Raw genomic sequence first — 27,852 nt, 5'->3', positions numbered from 1 at the left:
TCGAGCATCTGGCCCGGGAAACGTCTCCAACGGTGTCACGGTGTGACGCTGTACCTTGGAGCGCTGGCATGCGAGACACTCACGAGTCCATTGTCGGGAATCGCGGTTGATGCCGGGCCATACGAAACATGCCGTTAGGAGCTTTTGCGTAGCTCGGATTCCCGGGTGTGACATCTCGTGTAGCGATGCGAATACCTCGCGACGGAAGTGCACGGGCACAAATGGTCGTGGCTTGCTAGTAGACGTGTCGCAGGCAAAGCCCTTCTGTACCTGGCAAGGGTAACCACTGCAGGTTTAGTGACGTCGACGTTTCTTGTAGGTGGCGCAATTCGTCGTCATCCCGTTGAGCAGCCGCCATTTTGTTGAGATCTATTCCTGTGGGCCAGGTTATGGCGCTGACCAGGCTGCGCGAAAGGGCATCGGCGACAGCGTTGTCGACTCCTTTGATGTGGCGGATGTCCGTGGTAAATTCAGATATGTATGACATCTGCCGCAGTTCGCGGGCTGTATGGGCGCCCCCCTCAGCGTTCAGTGACCGCAAGCCATACATGAGAGGCTTGTGGTCCGTCAAGACAAAAAATTCGGTACCTTCTAAGTAATGCCGGAAGTGCCGGATTGTCGCGTAGACGGCCAGCAGTTCGCGCCCAAAGGTGCTGTACCGCTGTTCGGTGGATGTCAGTTTCCGGGAAAAGAAGGCGATTGGTCGCCATACTCCTTTGATGAGTTGTTGAAGTGCGGCACCCACAGCTACGTTCGATGCGTCGACCATGACGCACTGCAGAACTCCCGGTTGCGGGTAAGTGAGAAGCGCGGCGTCGGCAAGACGTCTCTTGATCTCTTGGAAGGCCGCTTGGGCGCCCTCCGTCCAGTATAGCTCCTTAGCGGCATCCTTGGTATCCTTAGCGGCACCTTCGTGTGTCGACAGCAGGAGGTGGAGAGGCTGTAGAATAGTGGCACACTGGGGGATGAAACGGCGGTAGTAGTTCACGAGACCAAGGAACTCACGGAGCTGACGTTTAGTGTTGGGTTGTGGGAACTGCTCGACAGCTTTAACCTTGTCTGGATGAGGTTTAATTCCGGAGTTCGAGATGACGTGACCAAGAAACGTCAGCTTGTGCACACCAAACTCAGACTTGTCCGTGTTCACCAGTATTCCATCCTCTGCCAGGCGCTGAAACACGGATCGCAGATGCACCTCATGTTCATCTGGTGAGCTGCTTGCGATGAGTAGATCGTCGAGGTACGCATGACAGAAGTCGAGGCCGTGCAAAACGCCGTTAATAAAGCGCTGGAATGTCTGTCCGGAGTTTCTCAAGCCGAAAGGCATGCGGAGGAACTCGAACAGGCCGAATGGCGTTGTTATCGCCGTCTTCGGGATGCCTTCTGAGGCCATGGGAATTCGATGGTAGGCACGTACGAGGTCGATCTTGTAGAAAAGTGTCGCGCCATGCAGGTTGGCCGTGACGTCGTGAATATGAGGGAGCGGATAACGGTCGGGTACGGTTGCTCGGTTGAGGGCTCGATAATCCCCGCAGAGCCGCCAGTCTCCTGGTGTAGACTTTGGCACCATGTGTAGTGGAGATGCCCAAGGGCTAGCGGATGGGCGGATTATGCCGAGCTCGAGCATGTGGTCGAACTCCTGTCGTGCTACTTGAAGCTTCTGGGGGAACAGGCGGCGTGGGCGTGCGTAAACCGGGGGCCCTGTGGTGGAAATGTGGTGAAATACATTGTGTGTGACGTCCCCGCCGGTCTGTGGCGGCCGCGTCAGCTCGGGGAACTCGCGTAGGATAGCCGTAAAACGGGCGGTGCCCGGTGGTATCACGAGCGTAGGGCTGAGGGGCGGATGCTTAGACGGCTTTCCGCACACTTCTGCTTGTGAGAGGGGATCCTGTATACGCCGGTTGCGTACATCAAGAAGCAGTCCAAAGTGACGCAACAAGTCCGCTCCCAGGATAGCAAATTTTACGTCAGCTACCACGAATATCCACCGAAATGTCCTCTTGAAGCCCAGGTATAGCGAGAGTGAGCGGTGCCCGTACGTCGGTATCGTCGTGTTATTTACAGCTTGCAGCGGTGACGAACACGGGCCTTTGCGATCGGCTGGCGACGCCGGCACAACGCTGACTTCTGCCCCAGTGTCGACCAGGAAACGGGTGCCTTTCGCGCGATCAGTCAGGAAGAAGACCGACGGGCGACTTTCCGCTGAGCCGGTAGCACTTGTCGCCGTCAGTGCTGGCTCGGCGCGTTTCCCGATTTCTCGCATGGCGGCACGCATTTCCGTGCAGTATCACCGAACTTACGGTGGTACCAGCACAGCTGCCGCTGTTGTTGTGTAGCACTCCTCCGTGTGCTTTGGCTTCCGCGTAACTGTAGTGCCGCGACGGTGTCGGCGAGGCGAGAAATTTCCGCACGAATCTCCAAGAAGGCGGGAGAGGGCGAGGCTTCCGCGAGCACCGTGGCAACTGCTGGCGTAGTGACGGCCATGAGTCGGTCAGCCACTTCGGCGATCTTGGAAACGTCCGTCTCTCCGGAGGCCGTGACACCTATCCGCAAGGTTGCGGGCAGTCTTTGCAGGAAAAGCTCCTGTACCAGGCGACTGTCGAGACCTGCTGTGCAGCCCGCTAGTTGCTGCATGTGGCGCAACAGTTGGCTGGGTCGGCGGTGGCCCAGTTCGGTCTCGCGTAGCAGCTGCTGCAGGCACTACGTCTCCGAAGGGGTTAGACGGCGTATCAGCGTATCTTTGAGCACTCGATACGCATCCTCTGTTGGTGGGGCAAGCAGAATGTCGCGCACCTCGCTCGCTGTGGCAGGTGGAATGTTGGCGACCACGTGGTGGTACTTGGTGTGGTCGGCGGTGATGCGGCGGGCGGCGAACTGCGATTCTACTTGGACGAACCAAAGTGCCGGGTCGTTGGTCCAAAAGGGAGGAAGCTTCACGTCTAAGCTACTGTCGGGCTGGCGACGGCGTCGTGGTGTTCCATGTTCGGGACTGCGGGTCACCAATTGTTGGTGCCGTTGTCAGATGGGAGGAGGCGCGGCGCCCGGAGGCACTTTGTCCCAGAGTTCTACGATACTCATCAACCCATGTACGCGTGAGCGACGCAGAGACGAGGCGTGTTGTTGAGTCTCGGTACCAACTGCCTTTATTTCTCAGCGAACTGGTTTTCCTTCTCTCCCTCTCCGCGCCTCCTTCGTGCCTTTGTTACGGCGCAGAGGGAGGAAAGGGAACGTCGTTCTCCCTCACGCTGGCAGCGCCACGGCTGCACCGCGGCGCATTTAGAGTTCGCCACAGATTTCCTCCTTCATCTACCAAACGTTGTTGCATTGTGACAGACTTCCTACCCAGCGCTTTTAGGTGGCTCCAAAATATCCTAGGCGCGGCTACAATGGCTTCTAGCCACTGTAGCGCGGCCTTTTTCTTTTCGCGAATCTCTGTCATCCAGCGTTCACTTTCACCGTTAATTTTTGCCTCGACTAATTTCTGCACAATGGATTTTTGCTCTAAATATATTTCCCATATTTGGTTGGCTTCGTCCTGTGGCCGCTTCTCCTTTTTTGCCTGTCTGTGCTCCCGTGATGCCTCACGTCGCTTCTCGATCGACTCCTGGATTTCTTTGTTCCACCAACTTTTTGGCTTTCTCTTTCCTTTCCAACAAATAGTTTTCTTCTCTTACGATGGATGGATGGATGGATGCTATGAGCGTCCCCTTTATAACGGGGCGGTGACATGTCTGCCACCAGGCTCGAAGGCGAAAAATGTAAAAGGGCGCCCCAAGCGCCCTTCACGCGAACTACTCCAATCCACCACGTTTAGGGCGCCGCAGCAGACGACACTGTCTGCGACTAGGGTGGCTACCTACTAAGATTGCCGGTGCGCGACGTTTAGTCAGCGTGGCTGTCAGCCCGCGCGTTGAGAATTGTGCCGGAAACGTGTTGCTAAAGGTGGTTGAAGGTGCTGTGTTCCGTTGTGTCACCATGCGAGGCTACCGCGACGAGAACAGAAAGGTATAAGTGCGACCAATAGAACCTCCTTGCGTGCGACAGACCGATGTAAACAAACACACGTGTCACACATCTGCGCACAGCGCATGGAAGCGCTAGGCCGTTTAGGCATGCTGTAAATTCTTATGTAAAATGCTCGCCCGCGCGATGGATGACGCGGTACCATCGTAAGCGCGTTGCAGTGGCTTCCGTACTTGACGCTGGCGACGTAGAATTCCGACATCGCCAGCTTAGTGGGGAAATGGGAAGTACGTTGCTGGCAGCGCGGTTCAGGGTCACGGGTCAGAATGAAACTCGCAGTCTGTTGGTATAGCCGGTGCATGGAGTCAGGACATGATAGCGAGGGCAGCGATGACGCCAAGCCACCGTAGTAAGTATACATGGGTTGCACGTGACGTCACTTCCGACTTTCAAAGTGAGCGACCGCCATATTTAAGAACATATCGAGTCGGCTGCGCGTGTGGCTTACCGCCGCGTTGGAGCTTGTCGTCGTCGTTCGATTTATTTTGAGCGATATGGCGATAGAAAACGTGCACGCGCTTTGCCCGTCGTACTTTGAAGAACTTGTGGGACCGACTCGGGTACGTTACCGAGCTAAAATTGAAATGTGCGATGGCATCGACCCTTACGAACTGCGCATCAGTAAGGAAGATGCATCGGACGTCGATCTGCTGCCTGCCGTGACGCACGGCGACATTGTGAATTATTTGGTGCTTTCAACAAGTCACGTCACACTGCAACAAATGAAGGCCTACAAGTCGCTGGACGGCCACAACTACTTCACCAGCGGATGGGTGAAGAGCATAGCAGCAAAGCAGCTTCCATCGCAGCGTGTCGTCGTTCTAAGCGAGGTTAGTTAACAACGCTCTTTCACGTTACGATCGAAGTAAAACTTCGTGTTTGTCCAGACGCATGGGCGTCGACAGGATTTTGTCTTGAGGGGCGCAAACCAGTGTTGCATCGCGGTGGGGGTAGTGTTGGTGTTGTTTGGGAGGAGCAAATGCCCCTTTTGCACCCTCCTGCCGACGCCCATGTTCAGGCGTCACCGCAGTTGTGCTCGTTTCGGTTGTGTAGCAGTGCGTGGTTCATTTTCTTTTTGTGCGCGACGGTTTCGTGGCTTAGACGGCCGCACGCGGCAGCTTGATAAACATAAGCCAGCGGTCAGGAAAAAAATGCATAAATGGTGAGCATTGGCCATCGTAATGTCGGTAACTTCATAAACTTGGCAAATGAAAACCTAAGCTGAATGCTCATTTCTGGAGGCTACTTCTGAGCTTCCCTGAAACGAGTAATGCACAAGTAAAATTATGTAGCTCCTGTAACATTTTAAGTAGGTTTGTTTATAAGGCAGCATGGAACCAAACAAGCCAGCTCTGTAAATCTAAGCTGTCATTTAAAAAATAATACAGAAATTTCGTTCAACATTCCAGGTCAACCATTCCCAGCGCCTACGAGAGACCCCTCTGAAAGTGTGGATTTTGGCCGAAACAGATGGCACTGTTGCTACAGCACACTGCACTTTCATGGCAGGCGTGGGTGAGGCATGCTCTCACGTTGCTGCGACACTTTTCGCCATAGAAACTGCTGTGAGGCTGAGGGACTCTGTGACTTGCACAGAAAAGAAAAATGGATGGCTACCACCTCATAGCCGGAATGCTGAATTTAAGAGGCTAAGGGAGATTGACTTCTCATCAGCGAAGATGAAGAAGAGGAAAATGGACAACATTACGAACAGCACTTGTGCTGAAGAAGCCCCGCCTCCACCACCAATCCCAGCTCCAACGAATGCAGAGATTCAGCAGTGTTTTGCGGCGATAGCAAAATCAGGGGTAAAGCCAGCACTGTTTATGCTGCATGAAGAATATAGTGCACTTTTTCCGCCTCCACAAAAGAAAGAACCTGTGCTTCTCCGTAGCCTTATGTGTGAAGAGGCCACCTCTGAGGATTTGTCTGCCCTGGTGCAACGGGGTGAAGCGTTTTTAAAAGAAATTGTTGTAACAGAAGAGATGGTGCGGCATGTGGAAGCCACAACTAGAGAGCAGTCAAATTGTGCCAAGTGGTTTGAATACAGGGCAGGCCGAGTTACAGCTTCTGTTAAGAAGTGTGTATGCAGCTCAAGGCTGAGCCAGCCGTCAATTAGTTTATTAAAAAATATATGTTACCCTGAGCAAAGCAAGTTTTCTTCTGCGGCGACAGAATGGGGACGGAAACATGAAGGCACTGCCATCTCCACATACAGGAAACAAGTAGTGCAACGCCACAACAATTTGACACTCAAGAGAGTTGGTGTTTGTTTGAGTGCAAAGCATCCTCATCTCGCTGCATCCCCAGATGCTGTTGTCAACTGTTCATGCTGTGGTGAAGGCATTGTGGAAGTCAAATGCCCGTACTCTGTGGCAGAGTCTGGCATAGAAGCTGCGATAGGAACCAAAGATTTCTGCTTGGAGACTAGTGCCGATGGACTTCGGTTGAAGAGAACACATGGCTACTATTATCAGGTGCAGACGCAACTGGCAGTGTGCAGTGCAAGGTATTGCGACTTTGTTGTGCGGACACCTGTCTCGGTTCATATTGAACGAATAATGGAAGATAGTGCATTCTTTCAGAGAATCTTGGAATCTGCAACACAATTTTTTACACATGTTGTCATGCCAGAAATGTTTGCAGGGTTTTTCACCCGAAAAAATGCACCAGGGTCTGGCACTAGCTCTGCACAGCCCGTCTACTGTTACTGCCAAGGCCCAGAGACTGGGAAAATGGTGGCATGTGATGGGGAACACTGTAAATACAAATGGTTTCATTACACTTGCATCGGAATGAAGCGAGCCCCAAAGCAAAAACACTGGTTTTGTGTAGATTGCGGCCCACTAAAGAAAGCTTAGGAAAGTGCCTCTGGCACTTTCCTAAGCTTTCGTAAGTTCAGGTTTTCAGCATACTGTGGCAGCTGCTTTCCTAGTCTGGACAAAAAGGACCCCCGACACCTCAAGATGTTTGTGTTGTTTGATTGTGCTGTATGTGGTTATGTCATCGGGCTGCTCTCAAGGTAGTTCTGGCTGCTTAGGCAAGGAATGCTTTTTTAAGAGGTCATGCGCTTAACAGGCTCAGCGTACCGAAGCACCCACATTATTTCGTTCTTTACTGGATACATTTCGTTCTGTGTGGTGTTCATTCTAGCCAGTAATGAATGTTGTTACCTAGGAAGGGGGGCAATTGACTTCCAGGAGTCACTGCATTTCTTTAATACCAGGTGCTTCTGTAGTGTGCACATTTTCCAAATAGGTTGCTAGGTTGAATGACGAGAGTGAGATATGTTTCAAATCAAGCACTTGCTGAGCCAACATTACCTACATTTATACCAGTCTTTTCAATTTGAGTGGAATGCAAGCAGCAGGTACTCGTACGTAACTGTGATGAATGATTGTTTTTCGAAACCATGCCATACAATGTGTTGTTTTGTAGCATGGGTTAGTTTCTTTATGTACCGAGAAGCACTTGCTGCTGCGACATTACCTATGTGTACCTGTATTTACAATTTCAGTGCAGTGCAAGTAGAAGTACTCCTAGGCGAGTGTGATAGATGCGTCTATTTTTGAAACCATGCCATACAATGTTGTTTTGTAGCATGGGTTAGTTTCTTTATGTACAGAGAAGCATTTACTGCTGCGACATTACCTCTGTGTACCTGTATTTACAATTTCAGTGCAATGCAAGTAGAACTACTCCTAGGTGAGTGCAATAGATGCATCTGTTCTTGAAACCATGCAATAAAATTTGTTTGGTAGCATAAATTAGTTTCTTTATTTCACTTTATTACACAAGCTTGCAGCCCAAGTAGAGCAAATAAATACCTACATTGGTTGTAAAACTGGTGGCGACAGCAGGTGACAAAGCATACAAAAAGCAAGGCAACTTTTAATGCACAATGTAAACATGAAATCTACAGGATGAAACTTTTCAATGATGATAGGTTCCTAGCTCATTTGCCAGGCAAGTGCAAAAAAAAGGGCTTTTAATGCACACTGGATTTAATTTATTCATGAATTATTTACTGGCAGCAAATTGCAACCAAACTGTTTGGAGGAACGATAAAAACAAAAAATTAGACTAGTCATTGAACTTTCATCATTCCACTGTTGCTTCAACTACATATTTTGAGCACTTATTTCATGTGAAAACCATCTAATAGGAACCTGTCAAGGATTAGTCATAATGCTCCTGTCTTCTACTGCAAGCCGGCCTTTGCTACAGTGGCACGTCTAGCTACGACAGCTATATAACACATTCCACAAGACACTACTTCAATTCATACACAACAGGCCTTGCAGCACGGATCTAATACACATATACACACAATATATTACGACTGCAGGGCAAGCTTTATTGCTATAAAGAAAAGTAAATATGAAAAAATATTTTCTGCATGCAGTCAGAACGGCCAGAATTACAAATTTCAATGAATGCATGCAAGTATTGCCATTTATCTGCAAACTAACTAGCATATGTAGGAAACTTAGCCACATGGCTCCGGATTAGCAGGAACGACAGACTGGCAGAAATTTGCCAGTGCACAGCACACGGTAACAATCTTGTCCAGTGGTGTGAAGCGGTGTCCCGGTTTGCGATTCGCATACTCTAGCGGCAGGACAGACTTCATTATAACATACTTGTTCCGAACCAGGCCAATCACTCTCTCAATATGGATCCTAACGTTGGCAAGCTTCCTCGTTGACTCGACATCTACTGCTGAGAGTTGCCTCTTGCCCTTAGTGAACGCAGGTATGTGCAGCCTTGCACAGTACAGGCCTACACTGTCTGCAATATCGAAGCCTCGGTCAGCCAACACCACGTCCCCTTGTGACAAATGGTCAAGAATGCCACAGAACTCGGTAATGTGCTTGTCAGGAGTCCTTCCTCCCCAGCCATCAGAAATAAAAGTGATAGTTCCTTGGGGGCATATTCCTATGAGGTACTTGGCTGTATTACTGGACTTGTACTGAGACCAAGTCTCGCACCTTGGCTTCAGAGATGAAGGCCGTTCAAGTTTGATCTCGAATCAATCGAGTACTACAGCTACCTTTTCTCCAAAAGAATCAAAAAAGGCCTGTGGCATTGTCCTCTTAATAGCATGCCTTGAGGGCCATGTTATTAAAGGCCCAAGTCTAGTAAATGCAGCGTGCAGCCACTTGTCGAATATTCGACTTACAGTTGATTCAGACACACCGAAACGGTAGGCAAGGTCTTGGAATGGCAGATTCAACTTCAGCTTCTTCAGGAACACCAAAAATTCCTCGAACTTTCCTAATGAGTTCTGTGGTGTGTGCTTGACAAACAGCTGCACAACGCTGAACACTGACAGAAGAGTTGCAAAATTCGGAAGTCCTGTGTAAAAGGCCACCTTCACGGGGTCTTCACAAAGGGATAGCTCTGACATTTCCGTAGACTGTTTCTGGCTCTTCAAAGTGATCAACTCGCTGGTTACTTTCTGATAATCCTCCAGTAGCGCCTGAAGATCTTGGCACGTGAGGTCGGTTTGCACTTCAACCTCTGCGAAAAAGTAATGAAATGAGTCAGCATTGCCTATCATAGAGGAAAGCCCTAAGCTGCACAACGCTCATCAAATATGGCACACACGATCCTGTACCTGATTTAGACTCCAGAATGGGATCTACCGCAGATGGCTCATCACGCTCTGGTTCTGCGTCCATGACAGGCAGTTCGAGGGATGTTCCAGGCTCCGTGGGCGGCGTGCTCGCTGCGACAGCATCCCGCTTGCTCTTCCGTCGCTTTTCACAGCGGTGAAAACGCGCAGACGCTGCGTCAGTAGTCCGGTCATAACGGCCATGGCCCAGCAGTAGGCTCGGCGTCCAGTCGGGGTTCGCGTCATCCATTAAATTCGCAGGTTTCCCTGTGAAGAAGGTCACGTTCACATGTGTTGCACCGTTAGGCCACATTTAACAACTGGAGACTCGTTTATTCAAGGGGAAAAGCTCGTCTCTACGTCGCTGTGAATCTAGGCAGCATTCTGGAAAAGCGACGTAATCACGTCAGTAAACGTGTTAAACCTGTACACAACTCGAAAATACCCTTACCTGTGATGAAGTGAAGACTGCAGACACGGATGTATTTCTCTTTCTTCAAATCTCTTCGCTTAATGCGCGCCAGCCAAGCGTTACGGCGCTTTGCGGACAACAGCCTCGTTCGCGCGCACTGGTTCGTTATAATCGCGGGCAAACTAAACATTCTAACGCGTGGCTGTGCCTTGTCTTTAGAAGAAGAAGTTCCACTTCTTGTTCTGCATCCGAAAACAGCGCAAATAGTCATGGTCAAGGCGGTGGCGCGTCCGAAGAACAGATCTCGCCGCTGCAAAGCTTCTGCCTACGCTTCCACACAGCTGCAAGTGTTCTTAAACATGGCGGCTTCCGGTCCTGTCGTTCCCGGATGTGACGTCCGTGCAAGCCATGTATACCTACAGTGTATTTTGCCAAACAGAAGGCCGCTGCTGGCAGCCAAGTTGTTGTGATGCCTCGGCGGTCCTGACTACACTCAGTTTCACACATCAAGCGCACCGCTGTTGAAGCTGTGCAAGCGGTCGGCAAAATGTATAAATCCGCGTGTCTGCTTTCTTTGGTTTTCGCGGTTGCATGAGCCGATGCAAGAGCCTACGCGTGAGGCCTCGATTGCCATCGGCTACAAATGAAATACTGAAACAACTATAGGCGTAAGGTGATGTGAAACAGCACATTAAAAGCCGCATAACGGAGTTTGTTTATAATTAGGGTACAAACCATGTATTACTCAGTCTGAAAAATAAAACGAAATCACAGTCTGGTGGTAAAGACACTGAACTATTTGTTAGCGCAAACGCATTTTTTTTCTAAGTATCGCTAGCCTCTACAGCGCTGCCCCTATTGTATGCCACACAGAGTACGCAAAAGCGCGCGGCACTGGCCGCTCGAGACTTCCAGTCTCGCGCGTCCACCTCGTTTCGCAGGCCGACCACCGTTGTGTTCTTCATAGACGATGCTGTTACAGTTACGTGGACGTAACTCCCCGTCAGCAGCTTTTAGCTCTGACGAGCGATATTCCTCGTTACCGGCTACTGAAGTCTGAGTTGGAGGAGTTATGCGTGCGCCTCGCGGCGCGGCAGCCGCGTCAAATCGTTCGTCCACCCGGTCGACGTCACTCATTACGACGCCGAAGTCAGTTGTACCACCTTTTGAAAGCACTTGAGGTACGGGTGGATTCATTCGCAGAGACTTCGGAGGCAGCGAGATGCAGCGATGCAGCCGCCTTGCCCCACGCACGGGCGCATTACACGGGCGCACGTACGGATATAGTCACACCCCTTGCCCTAAACATGGCGAATTCTATCCCAGAATTCATTAGGGTGGCTTGTTGGGCAAGTTGGTACATAGTTCTTCGTGAGGAAATGCCAGCAGCACCAAAGAAAACAGAAGAAACTGAGCCAAGAAAAAAGAGACAGGGACGAGTAGGATGCTGGACTAACAACTGACTTTATTTCGATGAAGACGCGAACACCAAACCGATATGAGCATGCGCAGCAACACCGTGAATCACTGAAAGGCAACCTGTCACTTATCACTGTCAAGAAACCGGACCTCCTTGTCATTCAAAAACACAGATGGCGCACTCACACACTTGACCAAGTTTGTGAATCTGAAACGCTTCAAAAATTTCACGTTCTCTCTGTGTTTTAGCCCTCCCAGTCACCGAAACGTTGCTGAACAGAGGGGCGCAACCGCACACTTTGCAGTGAATCGGTAGATTTCCACCCGTGCCCGTAGGAAGTAGATTTGCGTGCTCGCGCAATCTATCGTTCACACACCTACCCGAGTGCCCAATATATTCTTTGCCACAGGTCAGGGGAATACTATAGACAATGCATGTATCACACCTGCTGAATCTGTTGACATGCGCCGTATTACACCTGGACCTACTATCCCCATACCGCGCAGCAGGGCGCAGAAAACACGAGCTTGACGGCGTTTCTCACTGCCACCTTCTTAAGATTGTGCGATACGCCATGTAAGTATGGCATAACAACTACTTGCTTCTTCTCTTCACATTCCTTACGAAGGCTCCACCGTGATAAAATGATTCCCATTGCCAGCTGGGTTATGAAACCTGGAAATCTTTCCAGGCTGGAAATTTTCCCAGCTGGAAATGGAAAAATTTCCAGGTTCCATAACCCAGCTGGGAATGGAAATATTTCCAGCAAATATTTCCAGTTGGGAATGGAAATATTTCCAGCAAATATTTCCAGTTGGAATCCTTCATTCCCAGCTGGAAATGGAAGAATTTCCAGATTTGACCTCGCGGCTATCGCATGCGCCTTAGCAGGGTTCCTACAGGACCTGTTCGTCCAAGTGAACTGCACACAGTCAAAGAACATGGTGGTGAAATTTAACAGCATTTATTTGAACGCTTGTAGCAAGCGTTGGAACATATCTCGAGATATAGAATGAGTTTGCTCATATCCTCGTACACCACCTGAAAAAAAAATATACATAGTGAGCGAACATCAAATCCACCATGATCCATAAAACGCAATTCTACCAAAAGTATAGTTTTACCAAATCACATGAACAGCATCAATACAGCTTTCAAAAGCAGTACTACAATACAAAGTCAGTGCAGTGCAAAGCAAAGGTGAGCAAGATCTGATGAGCACTGCGGTTTATACTGTCACGTGCTATGTAACGATTATTTATATCGACCTTCAACTACTCTGAATAGGCGTCCAATGAGTGCACTCGAACATATGTAATTACTCGCATTTGTTGCATAGACGCATGCGCACCAGTAGGCACAAACATTGCACTGCACAGGGCTATTGGAGACAAAGGCTGCTTACACAAACCGGCCTGTAGCGTACTTCGCGCATATATAAACATTACACACAGCCAGGTAACATGACACCGTGATAACGAAGCCCACAAACATTCGGGACAAACGTTCACTTATACTTGAAATATATAAGTGCAACTTACCTCCAAATGGAACACTCATGAGCTGAGAAAATCGCTGTCCCTTGATCGACGCTGGTGTATGCAAGACATCGCGCACAGTACAGCAATAAAAACCGCTCGAACATGCTGGTCATCACTCGTAACACTTTCCAGAGATAAACCCGACCAAAAATAACTATTCCATGTAACTGTCGCATGGATATTCATCAAGGAAACTCCCTAGACTAATGAACACCGAGCACACACACGTACAGGTATCACCAAGATCACCACGACTAGCCGCCTTGTGATGTACGAAACTGTGGCTGACTGCGGCGACATAATGATTTATGCGGTCTATTGGACCGCTGTCTTGGTGTTAACCTTAAAAAAGAAATACAACTTTTGTACGCTGTATTTATATTACAGAGTAGGTTATTATTTAGCATTAACGTCATGCATGAGTCACCAAGAAATAATACGAGAATAGAGCTACTGAGATGCCAACAAACATGGCGGCAGTGCGGTGTTTTTCATGGCCGCGGTACCGTGTACTAGAAGGGGGCAGTGGAACGAACGAAGCGGCCGCGCCGCATCTCGGGTGATGCTCCGGCGGGCGAACGTAGCGGCGGCGCTGTAGTCACTTTGTACGTATTGTAAGTTACGTATTGTCACTTTGTACGTATTGTACGTATTGTAAGTTATTGCTAGATCTCTGCGAGCAACATAGTCTTGAGATAGTTAACGTGGGGCCTAAGTGTGAGGGGAAGATCACGTGGGAAGTTGGAAACAGGCAATCGAGCATTGATTACTGTCTCATGACAGAAGCAATATATGACAAACTTAGAGACATGAGAATAGACGAAGAAGGCATTAACAGCTTGGGTAGTGATCATAAACGCATAATATTACAAATGGGATATAAAACTGAAAATAAGAACATAGAATCAAAGTTTGGCAGCTCGTATCTAAATGACAAACAAATAACAAATATAGCCGCAAGAGTCGAGGAAAAAGTAGACGAACTACCAGGCAAAGACTGGAAGTATAGTGAGCTGCTACATGTAATCACGAAAGAAATGGAAATAGAGAAGAAAACTATTTGTTGGAAAGGAAAGAAAAAGCCAAAAAGTTGGTGGAACAAAGAAATCCGGGAAGCGATCGAGATGCGACGTCAGGCATCACGGGAGCACAGACAGGCAAAAAAAAGGAGAAGCGGCCACAGGACGAAGTTAACCAAATATGGGAAATATATTTAGAGCAAAAATCCATTGTGCAGAAATTAGTCGAGGCAAAAATTAAAGGTGAAAGTGAACGCTGGATGACAGAGATTCGCGAAAAGAAGAAGGCCGCGCCTAGGATATTTTGGAGCCACCTAAAAGCGCTGGGTAGGAAGTCTGTCACAATGCAACAACATATGGTAGATGAAGGAGGAAATAAATTCGAAGGATATGAAGCGCTAGGTTACATTCGAAAGATAACAGCCGATTCGTTTAAAAAGGTCCCCCAGGGGATTCCCCCGGTGAGTAAAAGTACGCAAAGGAGAGCAACCGACGAAGATGTAGTACTAGAGAATTTCAATTGGAAGAAGGCCGAAGGAAAAATTCCTAAGCGCACTACTCCGGGCTTAGATGGGGTTCCCGTCAGCCTCATTAACGAACTCGGACATAACACTAAAGAAGCACTGCTGAAAGCCGTAGAAAAGTGCTTACAGGAGAGGGAAATACCAGACAGTTGGCGAAAAAGTAGAATGAACTTAATCTATAAAGGCAAGGGAGAAAAAGATAACATTCGCTCGTATAGACCCCTAACAATTACATCGGTGCTATACAGGTTGGCGATGCAGGCAGTAAAATTAAAAATAGAAGCGTGGGTAGAACAAAATGATATTTTGGGAGAACTTCAGAATGGATTTCGAATCGACAGGCGGTTAGACGATAATCTGTTTGTTCTTACCCAGTGTATAGAAATATCTAAAATAGAAAACAGGCCCTTATACGTAGCTTATCTAGATATCACCGGGGCGTATGACAACGTTAATCAGGAAATTTTGTGGGATATATTGAAGGAAGTGGGCATAGGTGACGACTGTGTACAGCTTTTGAGAGAAATATACCGAGAAAATACAGTTTGTATAGAATGGGAAGGAATAAGTAGCAAGGACAGCGTTGAAATTAGCAAGGGGCTGAGACAGGGATGCCCTTTGTCCCCGCTGTTATTCATGCTGTACATGGCGAGGATGGAAAAAGCGCTAGAAGGTAGCAACATTGGATTTAATTTGTCACACAAACAGGTCGGAGCGATGGTTGAGCAGAAGCTTCCAGGTCTATTTTATGCTGATGATATTGTCTTATTTGCGGACAGTCAAGATGATATACAGCGACTGGCAGATATATGCGGAAGGGAGTGTGAGGCTCTAGGACTAGGATTTAGTGCAACAAAATGTGGATTGATGATATTCAATGATCACGGAGACCATACGGTCTTAATACAGGGCCAAAAAATACCGAGGGTAAGCGAGTACAAGTACCTCGGAGTATGGGTAAATGAGGGGGATAGATATATGGAGGTACAAGAGAAAGCATCGGTAGCAAAGGGAAAGAGGAATGCTGCAATTATGAAGCACAGAGCTTTATGGGGATACAATAGGTACGAGGTGCTACGAGGGCTGTGGAAGGGTGTGATGGTTCCGGGGCTTACATTTGGGAACTCAGTGGTGTGCATGAAGTCAGAGGTGCAATCAGGAATGGATGTAAATCAAAGGACGGTGGGCCGCCTCGCCTTGGGCGCTCACGGGAAGACGACAAATGAGGCGGTGAAGGGTGATATGGGATGGACAGGCTTTGAAGTGAGGGAAGCGCAGAGCAAAATGAGATTCGAAGAGAGGCTGAGGAAAATGAAGAAGAGTAGATGGGCAGAGAAGGTTTTCAGGTATTTGTATAGAAAAAGCGTTGACACGCAGTGGAGAAAAAGAACTAGGAGGCTCACCAGTAAATATACGGCTGGCAGTGCGGGCGATATGGCAACAAGGAGCATTAAGCGGAAGGTCAGAGAGGCGGAGAAGACTTATTGGATGACAGCGATGGAAAAGAAGCCGGCTCTGAGTAACTACCGAAAAGGAAAAAACGAAATAAGGAGGGAAAGGTTTTATGATAATTCAAGGGGAAGCGCTTTACTGTTTGAAGCAAGGTCGGGCTGCCTTAGAACGCGTAGTTATAAAGCGAGATTCAGTAACGAAGAAGAACAATGTACATGCTGCGGGGGAACTAAGGAAACGATGGAACATGTACTGATTGAATGTGGCGATATTCACCCAGGTATACGTGTGGGCACGAGTCTACATGAAGCCTTGGGTTTTAGGGACAACAATGGAAAGCTGAACACGCCCGCGATAGAAATAAGTAAGAGACGGTTAGAGTATTGGTGGCAGAAAAGTAGAGATAAAGTACAAAAATAAATAATTGGGAAAAAGGTTATTCTGCCTTAAGAGGCAGAGAGATGGACCGTGAATTTATATTGTTTTGGTATAATAACATAGATTTAATCAATATAGATAAGGTATTAGGCCAACATGAAACAAGGAATTTTTTTTAATTCTTTTTTTATCCTTCGAGCCTGGTGGCAGACATGTCACCGCCCCGTTATAAAGGGGACGCTCATAGCATCCATCCATCCACTGAAGCTGTGGAGAGGGTCTGCACTTGGCGCGCGCGCGTCGCAGCCTACGAAAGCGTGATATTGCGCGTTTTGAGCGCGTTTAATACATTACTCAGCTTTAATCGGTGTCTCAACGCCTGCTACGCGCCGTGGTGCACGAGTGAATATGCAGGCGTGCCAAAATTGCGCCGACATATTCCCTGTTCTTGGAGCCTTCCGGCCCCAAGAAGGCGACAGTCGAATTTCGCACCTAGCTGCTCACTGATTGCTGTGCGGTTTGCAAGCTTCTAGCCGCGCTACACTATAAGTGACTACGAAGAAATAAAAAACCAGCGACGAAAGCCTACCATTCTTCTGCCGGCAGTATCTACGATATCCAGAACATATTGATCCTTCTATGAGCTCCAATGCGCTCGACTGTTTCATGAGTAACCTGAGTACAAATAACTCTATCACTACATTTATATTAGTGACGGCTTAGTGCTGCCAGTTTTGCTCTGTTTCTTTAACGCCGAAAGGCTATCTTGTTTCAACAGCGTGCTTCCGCGCATAAGCGTGTGCAGGGTCCCCCTTCAAGGGGGGGGGGAGGGGGCGAATGTTCGTCGCAGCGCCCCCCCCCCCATCCCTATTAAGTCAATGTATGGGGCAGACTTTGCGCCCCCCCCCCTTAGGTGACTAGGGGGGGCGGCCCCCCTCCTGCTTGCGCACGCCTACGCTTCCGCGGTTACTATGCATCCATTATGCGACCTCTGAGTGCTTAAAATACCAGGAAGCGGAGCCAGCTGCAGGAGCCGAGCCGAAGGCGCGCTCCGAGGCACGAACTTCATGCATCACGGTTTATCTCAAGCATCTTAAAATTCGCAGATGTAAATATAGCGCGTTGGTTATTCTGCCTAAATTCACTACAACCAGTTCTGCTTTTCAATCTATCGATGCCATTGCAGAAACTTCTTTTTCACGATGCATGTTTTGTATTATAATTTCGTTGCTTTATCTGTAAAGTGTCAAAAGTCAAGCTAGGAGGGGCGGTGGTGCTCTATACGCTTTGCGATATTGTTTTTACACACACATATATATATATATATATATATATATATATATATATATATATATATATATATATATATATATATTTACACGCACAAATACGGGCATACAGTCTCACATCCCCACCCGGCGCCGATAACAATATCAATGCAACGCCCCTGAGGACGACCGTTATTTGTACCGGTCGAGTTACCATTGACTTCCAATATCTTTGAGCCCTCGTAATGTCGAAAAAGTCACATTTACACAGGGCATTTGTAAAGATACACACCGTACACACAGCTTCGCCAACGCGCGGTAAATGTTCGGCGTGCTTTCGGCAGAATATCAGCATACAGCTTTCTGAGCACAGTTAAATTGCAATAGAGCAGCTCAGTTACTCTGAATAAACTAGACGCCGAATAACCACCAGAAGAAAGCATTGAAACAGAAGAAATCAGAATAAGGCACTCCCTTTCTGTTTCCTCTAGCTGTCTCTTTCTTCTGGCAGTCGTTCGGCGTCTAGTTAATTGTCGGTAATGTAACTAGCCCAGTAATGAGTTCGGCTCAATTACACCGAGATCGTTAATCTTCACGGTCGGTATCAGCCCATTTTTATTTTTATATTTTGCGTACCTTCCAGCAGTCACTTCGGCTACAAGAACTGATTTGCAGTATCTCTCAAAGGCATTTATGAAGCAAGCATCCATTAAAAGCATTCAGGTTTCGTTCATCAATGCTTACGACGACAAGTCCCACACTTATTAATGACGCAACGAAAGCCGCATCAGTAATAGTGCCGGTTAGCCGGGTGCCGCCGAAGCGCCCAGCAGTTCTTGCGCGCGGCGCCGCGCGCTTTCAGGATGGATGGATGGATGCTATGAGCGTCCCCTTTATAACGGGGCGGTGACATGTCTGCCACCAGGCTCGAAGGATAAAAAAAGAAAAAAAAACTTCCTTGTTTCATGTTGTCCTAATGCCTTATCTACATTGATTAAATCTATGTTATTATAACAAAAAATATAAATTCACAGTCCATCTCTCTGCCTCTTAAGGCAGAATAACCTTTTTTCCCCCAATTATTTATTTTTGTACTTTATCTCTACTTTTCTGCCACCAATACTCTAACCGTCTCTTACTTATTTCTATCGCGGGCGTGTTCAGCTTTCCATTGTTGTCCCTAAAACCCAAGGCTTCATGTAGACTCGTGCCCACTCGTATACCTGGGTGAATATCGCCACATTCAATCAGTACATGTTCCATCGTTTCCTTAGTTCCCCCGCAGCATGTACATAGTTCTTCTTCGTTACTGAATCTCGCTTTATAACTACGCGTTCTCAGGCAGCCCGACCTTGCTTCAAACAGTAAAGCGCTTCCCCTTGAATTATCATAAAACCTTTCCCTCCTTATTTCGTTTTTTCCTTTTCGGTAGTTACTCAGAGCCGGCTTCTTTTCCATCGCTGTCATCCAATAAGTCTTCTCCGCCTCTCTGACCTTCCGCTTAATGCTCCTTGTTGTCATATCGCCCGCACTGCCAGCCGTATATTTACTGGTGAGCCTCCTAGTTCTTTTTCTCCACTGCGTGTCAACGCTTTTTCTATACAAATACCTGAAAACCTTCTCTGCCCATCTACTCTTCTTCATTTTCCTCAGCCTCTCTTCGAAACTCATTTTGCTCTGCGCTTTCTTCAGTACCGAGCGACTGCAGCGCCGCCGCTACGGTCGACGCGGAAGGCATCAGGCGGCGAGGCGCGTTCACGCCACTCGACTGTTCTAGTAGCCGCGGCGTCGGAGAGAGCAAGTTGTGGGCCTTCAAAAAACTCTTTTTCTTTTTTTTTGCAAGCTTGGCTTTTGCAGATTCCGAAAAATGACCTCGCGGACCCCAATTTGAGAACCACTATTCTAAGTCATGTCTAAATGCATGGTCTGCATTATACACTTAATCTGCTATCGCTTGTATGCAGATCAATCTTTGGGCTGCTGGAATTCCTTTTGTCAACTATACCACTTCCTCGGTCAAACAGGAAAATTTCATGCTGAGCAAATTATTTCCCAATTGAAGCTGGAAAATTTCCAGCTGGAAATATAACTTCCCAACTGGAACTGGAAACTTCCAAGCTGGAAATGGCTTTCCATTTGGGAATTATTTCCATATCCATACTGTCAATAAGATTTCCAGCCTGGAATGCTTTTCATTACCAGCTGGAAATACAATTTCCAGCTGGGAATAGAAAATTTCCAGCCTGAAGAGACGTTTCCAGCTGAAAACCAGGCTGGGAACCCGATTTCCAGCTGGGAATTCACATGCCATTTTCATGTGTGAACGTTGATTGGTGTACGCGTTCGATGACTTCTCTGTTAGTACTGAAATATTGTTCATTTTTTATATAAAAAGATACTACTCCATAAAAATGTACATATAGGCCTGCTTTAGTTGTATGCAACAAAGTGGCGCTGCCTTCGCTTGGCGTAGGCAGCCTTGACTTGACACAGGCGCAGGCAACCTTGGGCGCAGGCGCACACAACGTGTTGCCTGCGCACACAACGCTGTGCAAATACCGAGAAGGTGTATAAAGCCACATCATCTCATTGTAACAGCTTGCTATTTTCAAAAATGGTTGAAAAGCTCAAAATAAAGGTGGCTAAGCATAGTTATAGTAACTCCTGCGAAAGCGGAACGACAGCTTTCACAAGGGCTAGCGGCATCGCTATCAATTCTCAGCGTTGCTGAAGCAAGCCTTCATGCGTGTTTCGATCCTTTCAGATCGAAAAATACTGCTTATAAAATAACTACGTGCTTTTAGGATAAACTGAAAAAATCTAGGGACTTTAGGATAAACCGCTGCAGCTACAAACGCTACGAAGGGTAAGCTTCCTGTCGCGCCGTAAAAAACTGGGTCGAGAAAAATCGGTTGTCGGTCCCTTTAAAGGGACACTAAAGGCAAATAACAATTTATGTCAGAGTGAAAGCTCAATGTATGACAATTCTTCAAAAACGGCAATATTATCAACAGCAGTACCCTACTTACCGAGAAATTAAGCTAAATGTATCACATGATGAGCGCCACGAGTGGGACATTTTCGAAGTGATCCTGATGACGTATGAGAGTCTGCCTACAATAAATCACTAGTAATCAAACTAGCAGCTATAAATAGAGAACCTTCCGTGCATCAAAAGACGTAATAAAATGCTGTTTGTTCGTTTCCGTTTGATTCATGGAAAAAAGAACCTCTGTGGCGTTGCCATGGGGAACGGCGCGCGTGTTTCAAAGGTTCCGTTTACGCCGAACTGCGTTTCGCCCGGCGCCTTGCTTCGCTCACGCGGTCGCGTCTCAGTGGTAGTTTCGGGATCGCGTACTGCCGCGTGTGTTTTGCGCGCTCGTGAAAGTCACTCTGACAGAAAGTTCGACAAAATGCCGCATGCAACGACGCCGGCACTACGAGCCCTGAGTAGCATACCGCGTTCATCGGGGATCAAGTCGCTGAATTGGAGCCCAGCATCGCGAGCCGATGTCTCGTGGTCAAGTTCTCCGTCCATATCCATTGCGGCGATTGCGGCAAGCTTCGATGGCTCCGATGGCCGTTGTTGCTGCTGTGGGTCCCGCTACTTTCGCTCTGCTGCTACCAGGGGCGTAGCCAAGGGGGGGGTTGGGGGGTCCAACCCCCCCCCCCGAAATTTTTCAGTTTTGCTTGTGTATATATAAACGCACACATACAAACGCACGCACGAGCATACATAAAGTATGGTTGAACCCCCCCCTCCGAAAAAAATTTCTGGCTACGCCCCTGGCTGCTACTAGTGTCGGCGGCCGCGCAGTAAAGGCGGGCAACGTTGGGCACGGCAGCAGTGACGTATGAAAGTCTGATTTCAGGCGGGTGATTTGAAGTGCGCTAACGCGATGCGGACCATTAAAACATGACTTTATTTCAAAATGAGCACTTCCTTGGCATAAAAGTAGCACTACGAGGTTTCTAGACCGCTATTTCAACAATCAACGTCGACTTAATATTTGCCTTTAGTGTACCTTTAAGAACTACACCAGGGCCTATGCAAGAACAACATTCTTTGGTGGCACGAGCACCGAGCGACTCTTGTTGCCCGTCTAAGCACTTCCTGTCGAACACTTACTTCCGGTTTTCCCAATATGAAAAAAAGTCTTGTAAAAAACAAACCTGATACAAAATTGACGGTCCTGGTTCAAGTTAAGAGTTACATTGGATACATATGATATTGCAGCTTAAGTTTTCTTAAGATGTGGCACAATTAAGTATCAGGATAATTAAATACAGTTACTTGAATGAGTTCATTGAAGGAGCAGACGGTTTGCTTGCGAGCAGCTGGGATCGTTGCGGCACCTGGCAGAGTAGAACTCGAAAACATATTGAGCGCTCACAAACAACAGGGACGTAAGGGAGACAACACAATGCACAACACAATGTCGTCTCCCTTATGTCCCCGTTTGTGAGCGCTCAATATGTTTTCAAGTTCCGTTTACCAACACGCCCAAAAAATGGCAATGCTAAAAGAGTAGAAATCAACCACACGCTTCTTTCTATTTGGCCTCCGAGATCCGCTTTGGCAGTGCGACGAAACACGAAGTTTACCCAAGGAACCCGGGCACACGAACGCCAAGGTGCGAGTGCCACTACCAGACACCTAAGAGGGTCGCCTCCAATTTTTTTAATCAGGAGGAAACAGTTCACCACATTTTTCTCCCGTGTTACTACTTTAAGAGAATGTTATCACTGGGTCAGCCGGGTGGGGGTGGGGTACCCCAGAAAATTGTCAGTTTTTACCATGCATACAGGGTAATTGAACCCCCCCCCCCACTACCCACCGAACAAAATTTCGGGTTAGGGCCATGAATAACTATGTACCCTTATAACTATGTACCCCAGAATCGGTTATAATTTTGTGTGCTACTTTTCTTCTGGGATACAGCCGCTGAAGTGTTTGCTTTGTCAGTAAGAATTCCTGATGATGTCAATGAAATGAGTGAACAGCCACAACAAATTGAGAGTTTGTGCCAAAACAGCATTTTATTCAACGAGAACCAGAACACGGGAACAGGAACACGACCATCAGCCTTCCCACATTTATACTGCCACTTCTGATGTTCTTGTTCAACTTGAACAATCTCAAGTCAATGGGAAACTGCCAGCCCCCCACTTCCCAAACGCACCCAACCGTGAGATACCTTAAAATTGAATAAGAGAAAAATAATGCAGTGAAAAATGAGGCGCGTGTATGTGTTCTGCACACATTTAAAAAATACCACAACTTTTCTCTTTCAGCAACAACGACACGTGAGCAACAAAGCAATGTTATTATCGATTTCAATTGAGGAGAAAAGAGCGACCCATGTGCTGGGTTAGCGCAGTGTGATTTGCTGCACATCTATGGGCAAAAGAAAATGGGCTTCGATGACTGTGAACTTTTTTAGCTAAGCCTAGTAGGAGTTGACCCGCCTGATGGAGCCGCAACACGCTATCACTCTAAACTCTCCCTGCCCTGCGAGACAGCCAATGAGCACAATGCACCTTTGTTGTAAGCGAGTTTAATTATGCTTGTCGCTAACGAGATTTGGTGCATCAGCTAGCATATGGTTCGGCACTGCGCTACGCAGCAAAGAGTAACGTCATTTGCGCAGAACGATGACTGCGCTGCAACAAGCGCACCAAAAATAAAAGATAGCAATGCTCGTGCAAAACATTTAAAAACGTGGAATTTGAGATCTTCACATGAATCGTCCAAAACATTTTCATCTAATTTAGTGCGTGGCCGGGCAATATATTCATCCCCGCCAAGTAAGGACGAGACCCAAAACCAGGCAGGCATAGCCAATATGGCGGATCACCAGCATGTGCTACCGCTTGCTAACAGCATAAAAAGCCTGTAAAAGCGCTGTGGTGAATAAAATCATAATAAACCTCTAAAAATTGAACAACCATAATCACATGTTGCGATGATTTCCACTAACCTTGTATTTCTTTTAATGATGACCGTTAATCGCAGGTATGTACACGTGTTTGGTTAACGTACGTTAAATGTGAATCGGTCAGTCAGTATGCATCGAAATGATGAAGTTCCTCAAACTCGTACAATTGCAAACAACGTTTTCATGTAAAGACGCTAAAATGTTTTTGCGTAGTGGTCAACTAAGAAACGCAACACGCGAATACCGTTCCGTACAAATGACATTAAGTTTTCCTCGCGCGATAGCGGGCGTAGGACCACCTACGGGATACTAATGAGATTTCACATGGGGCACGGCAGCCTTCACATTCTGGGCAGGGAGGGCCTTTTCTCCCATGCCTTGTGTTGCTGGAAACCCAGCTACAACCTAAGGATTTAGAGAGCCCACGTGAATGTACGAGGAAGCCTAACTTTGGTTTGTTTCGAGTTGTAGCTGCAGCTCGCACCTGGAAGCAGGAAGGACTGCGCGTTTTGCCAAAAAAAAAAGACCGTCATGATGCCTACGCATGTTGAAATGACATGAAGGCGTGCTAGCAAAGTGAATGAGGCTTGGTCTTTTGTACGTTACGCCACGGTATGACTGTCAAGGACGGGAAAGGCACCAGAACTTTTTCCTCTGGGTGGGCAGCTACAATGAAAGAAGTTCTTTGGGGGTGGGCGCTGGGGTGGGGGGGGAGTCACTGCCCCTGAAGGAACTAGCTATAGGACCAGTGTTCTGGTGCTCAAGGAGAGGGAGGAGGTTACAACTTTGAACTCTTCCCTCCCCCTCACTGCACACCGCCTCGGACAAGGAGGAGACAGGGTGCTTCGCAACCGAGGCAACGACGGCCGAGCATCTACGAACACTTCCTCGCGAATCGTTCACTAGCCTCGTGTTTCTTATCTCTTTCTCACTTCCTTATCTCGCTCTTTTTATCTTTAGTCCTGAGTGGGGAGGCATTCTAGCTAACAACCGGAGCTTTTTTTTTTTCCTGCGTTCACTTGATTTTGATTTTATGCAGCTTCAGCTTGAAGCCAAACAGCTCGGTGAGTGCCGCCGAGAACGCCGAGAGGCAGACCACTTTGGTGATGTTGTACAGGTAGGGGTTGGCGCAGAGGCCCGAAATCTTGAACGGACTCTCCAGCTCCTGCGAAAAGAACATATGCAAGTTGTTTCTTCATCTTTGTTTTTCTAAAATGTCTGCCTTTGCGTATTACCAAACCGTGGTGACATTTTAGTGAGATAGAAATTACGGGGACACTTTTGACAAACTTCTTGCCATTGCTATGACATTCCATATATCAATATAGTACATGTAATACTATACAAGCCAATAAATAAGTAAACATTAAAAAATGCAAGGTTTGTGCAGACCACGCAGCACAGTCACAGCGTAAGCAGGAGGAGCGGCCTTTGAGTAAGTTCTATTAGTGCAACTAGTGCGAGTACACTTGTGAAGTACCCACTATACCATAATTCATGATCATTTTGCAATGTAGCAAAGTACCCTCTAGACGTGCGTAAGGTGATATGCGCACCTACACAGCCGCACACTTTGTTGATGCTGTGGCTAATGGTGACAATCAGTTGTGGCTGAGCTCTTTGTAATGGGTAGGCAGCTTTAAACCACCCATTCGCAATTCACAGGGTTTGATGTCTGGTGCGTTTTCACGCTTCTGCCATGCATCTGTTGACATGACTCCTCGCCCAGCAGGACGTGTGAATTGGATCTTTTACCCAGGAATTTTCAAGCACTGGTGCGGCACTGTGGTAGGATACTTGGCTTCTACGCGGAATGCCAGGGTTCGACTCTGGCTCGAACCCTGTTTTTTTTTGTTTTTCTCGTTGAGCACAATAGCTACGACAGACACTGGCAGTGGCAGCAGCGGATAACTACAGCCCCAAAATGAGCTGTTCTGCGTTCATAAGAGCTTAAGCTGTATAATAAATATTACTTCATGCTTATGTGTACGCATCTGAAAATGCGCATAATCACGTGAAATACTTTTATTTTTTGTTCAAGCTGCTGTCCTACGGACACTATTGTATAGTTATTACAGCAGCCACTAACCAATTTCCAGTGTACTATTCAATTTTTGTTTTATTCTCTCTTTTATGATCCCACGATCCCACATATAACGATCTATCGGTTATAACGACCATATTTGGGTGCACTTACGATTTTCCTATGCTAACCATTGAAGCTGCGTCCAGATATAGCGAACATTTTTGAAAGCCTCCTACTTTTACAACAAACACTTCGGACACGGTCGCGGCAAAAATATGGCGCATACGAAGCGAAAAAGAGTTAAGACATGCCTTCTAAAGCGTGAAAGGGGCGCGCGCTCGCGCGTGCCCCGCTCCAGTTTACTTGCGATTAAGATACCCAGATCGGCGAGCACCGCACGCAGATTTCGGACGCTGCGAGCGAGGTTGCTCACCTTCCAGGCGTTTCTTCAGTGGCAGAATGGCAGCGAGGGAAAAAAAAAAATAGTAGGCAGCATGAAGCCTTGCTGTCAGATTTCGCACGGTAACCTTTCCTGACGCCGTTCTCTGCAGCTTGGAACGCGAGAAGTGATAACCGCGATAACTTTCCATCGCAAAAAGGTTCACTGCGTCCCTAGACTCGTCGACGCCACAATGTGCCGCGAAACGTCGTCCGTCTTTTCGGTGACGGCAGAGACTGGTCCGGTCGATCGGTGATTACGACTTCCGCGCGATTGCGGCGATGCCTTCGCGGATAAGCATCAGAAAAGAACGAAGGCGAGGTGGCGGCCGTCGATGAACGTGCCATTATGCCTTATAGCCGACAACCTCAGCTGTGCGTGTGGCGTACGCCGTACACTGCGGATTGACGGCGGTACGAGCGCGCCATGCTTGGCCATGCTGCCGTTCGCAAGTTCGCCGCTGCCGCGTCGTGCGAGACCGCTTTTTTTTTTTTTTTAAAGTGCGCGTCGCTTTGTAGAAACGAAAGTAGCTCGCTGTTGAGCGGCGCGGGCACCGAGAAATGTCGATGCACTGACAGCGAGCGTATAATGCGTGTTTGACTAGGTGACAACTGAAGTAGTGTCTAACTGAACTGCGCCGCGCATCGTTGTGCAGGGCCGCGAGAGCATCGCGGAGACATAGTAGAGTGCGCGTTGCTTGGGAATTGCCTGTTTTCGCCGCGTTGAACGAAGAGGCTAGTCGCCGCACCCGTGCACGGTCTGGAGTGCACGGTCTGGAGCAAACACGAAGAACGTACAAACGCGCGCATACGGCATACAGCAAGCGGCCCGGCAGTGGCTCCGCGACACGAGTAGGCGACGCGCTGCACGCAACTAGCCAGGGATGATCGGCTCCACGTCGCGGTACCGCGCTTCGGTGAAACGATGTCAGCTCATTGCAAAGGCGGTTAATTCACTCGTGAGCACGCAGCGGGCGTCGCTTCACGACGCGAAAAGGCTCAGCTTGTCACCGAAGGGGTTGTTAGCACTTTAATAAAAGTACACAAAGAAAAAAAACGGCTTGGCCGCTAAGCGCACGTTTTTAAGGGCGAGTCCATATACAACGAACTACTGATATAACGACCACTTTTCGCGACACTTTCGAGTTCGTTATAAACGGGTTCGACTGTATGTGATACCCTAATACGTGTTCCTCCTGTAATGATCTCGAATGGGATCGGCAGTATTGTTGAATAAATAAATAAAACAGAATAAAATAAAATAAAATACTTTGATGGCTGCATTTGAGCTTGGGGCCTCTAGCAGTGGAGCCTGATGCTCAAATAGATAAGCCACAAGTGCATGCCTGAACAGGTTTAATAGAAGACCCCTTTAAAAAATTCCTTCGGGCAAACAAGCACGTTCAGGCACATGAAGCATTTTTCACAATGCCGACGGTTTCTCGTCAGTCTCATCTTGCACCTGCACCATCACCAGATCCAGAGTGATCTGTTGGTCACACTAGAGTTACAAGAGGTTTCACAGCTGCCACAGCACCCTTCCTTCCCCACTGCAAGAGTTGCCTCGCTATATTATACATCAAGCCAACATGTCGTACCCATGTGTAGTGGTTTGAACATCATCCGAGGAGTGCAAGCCTACTTTGATATCAATGCCAATGCCTTTCCCTTCGTGCAAGACTGCCAGTAATATTTTTGGGAAACCATGTAATCCTTTCCCTGCATTTTCAGCTAAATAGAATGAGAAACTTCCAACTTCCTTCGGCCTATTGTTTGCGATTCTCATCTCCCATGG

The 27,852-nt window shown here is 47.8% G+C and overlaps 3 protein-coding genes across 3 annotated transcripts in view; 1 reads left to right on the top strand and 2 right to left on the bottom strand.

The window, feature by feature from the left end:
• Positions 1 to 4,513: 4,513 nt before the first annotated feature.
• On the top strand, positions 4,514 to 6,414 carry LOC119375400 (uncharacterized). Its single transcript, XM_049411256.1, has 3 exons — positions 4,514 to 4,853; positions 5,433 to 6,074; positions 6,334 to 6,414. The coding sequence occupies exons 1-3, from the start codon at positions 4,518 to 4,520 to the stop codon at positions 6,412 to 6,414; spliced, it is 1,059 nt and encodes a 352-aa protein (XP_049267213.1). The 5' UTR covers positions 4,514 to 4,517.
• A 190-nt stretch (positions 6,415 to 6,604) lies between these two features.
• On the bottom strand, positions 6,605 to 10,242 carry LOC119375399 (uncharacterized). Its single transcript, XM_037645580.2, has 4 exons — positions 10,092 to 10,242; positions 9,644 to 9,907; positions 9,223 to 9,546; positions 6,605 to 6,621 (listed from the first exon to the last, which is right to left on the bottom strand). The coding sequence occupies exons 1-4, from the start codon at positions 10,240 to 10,242 to the stop codon at positions 6,605 to 6,607; spliced, it is 756 nt and encodes a 251-aa protein (XP_037501508.2).
• A 12,433-nt stretch (positions 10,243 to 22,675) lies between these two features.
• The window catches only part of LOC119374318 (protein phtf), a 53,975-nt gene continuing 48,798 nt past the window's right edge, over positions 22,676 to 27,852 (bottom strand). The window contains exon 20 of the mRNA XM_037644395.2: positions 22,676 to 24,758. Within this exon, the coding sequence (XP_037500323.1) occupies positions 24,609 to 24,758 (150 nt within the window). The 3' untranslated portion in view covers positions 22,676 to 24,608. The remainder of the gene's footprint in view (positions 24,759 to 27,852) is intronic.

This window comes from Rhipicephalus sanguineus, chromosome 11 (assembly GCF_013339695.2).
Source record: "Rhipicephalus sanguineus isolate Rsan-2018 chromosome 11, BIME_Rsan_1.4, whole genome shotgun sequence".
Lineage (NCBI taxonomy): Eukaryota > Metazoa > Arthropoda > Arachnida > Ixodida > Ixodidae > Rhipicephalus > Rhipicephalus sanguineus.
Note: the sequence above shows the minus strand (reverse complement) of the source record. Positions and strands in the feature narration are given on the sequence as shown.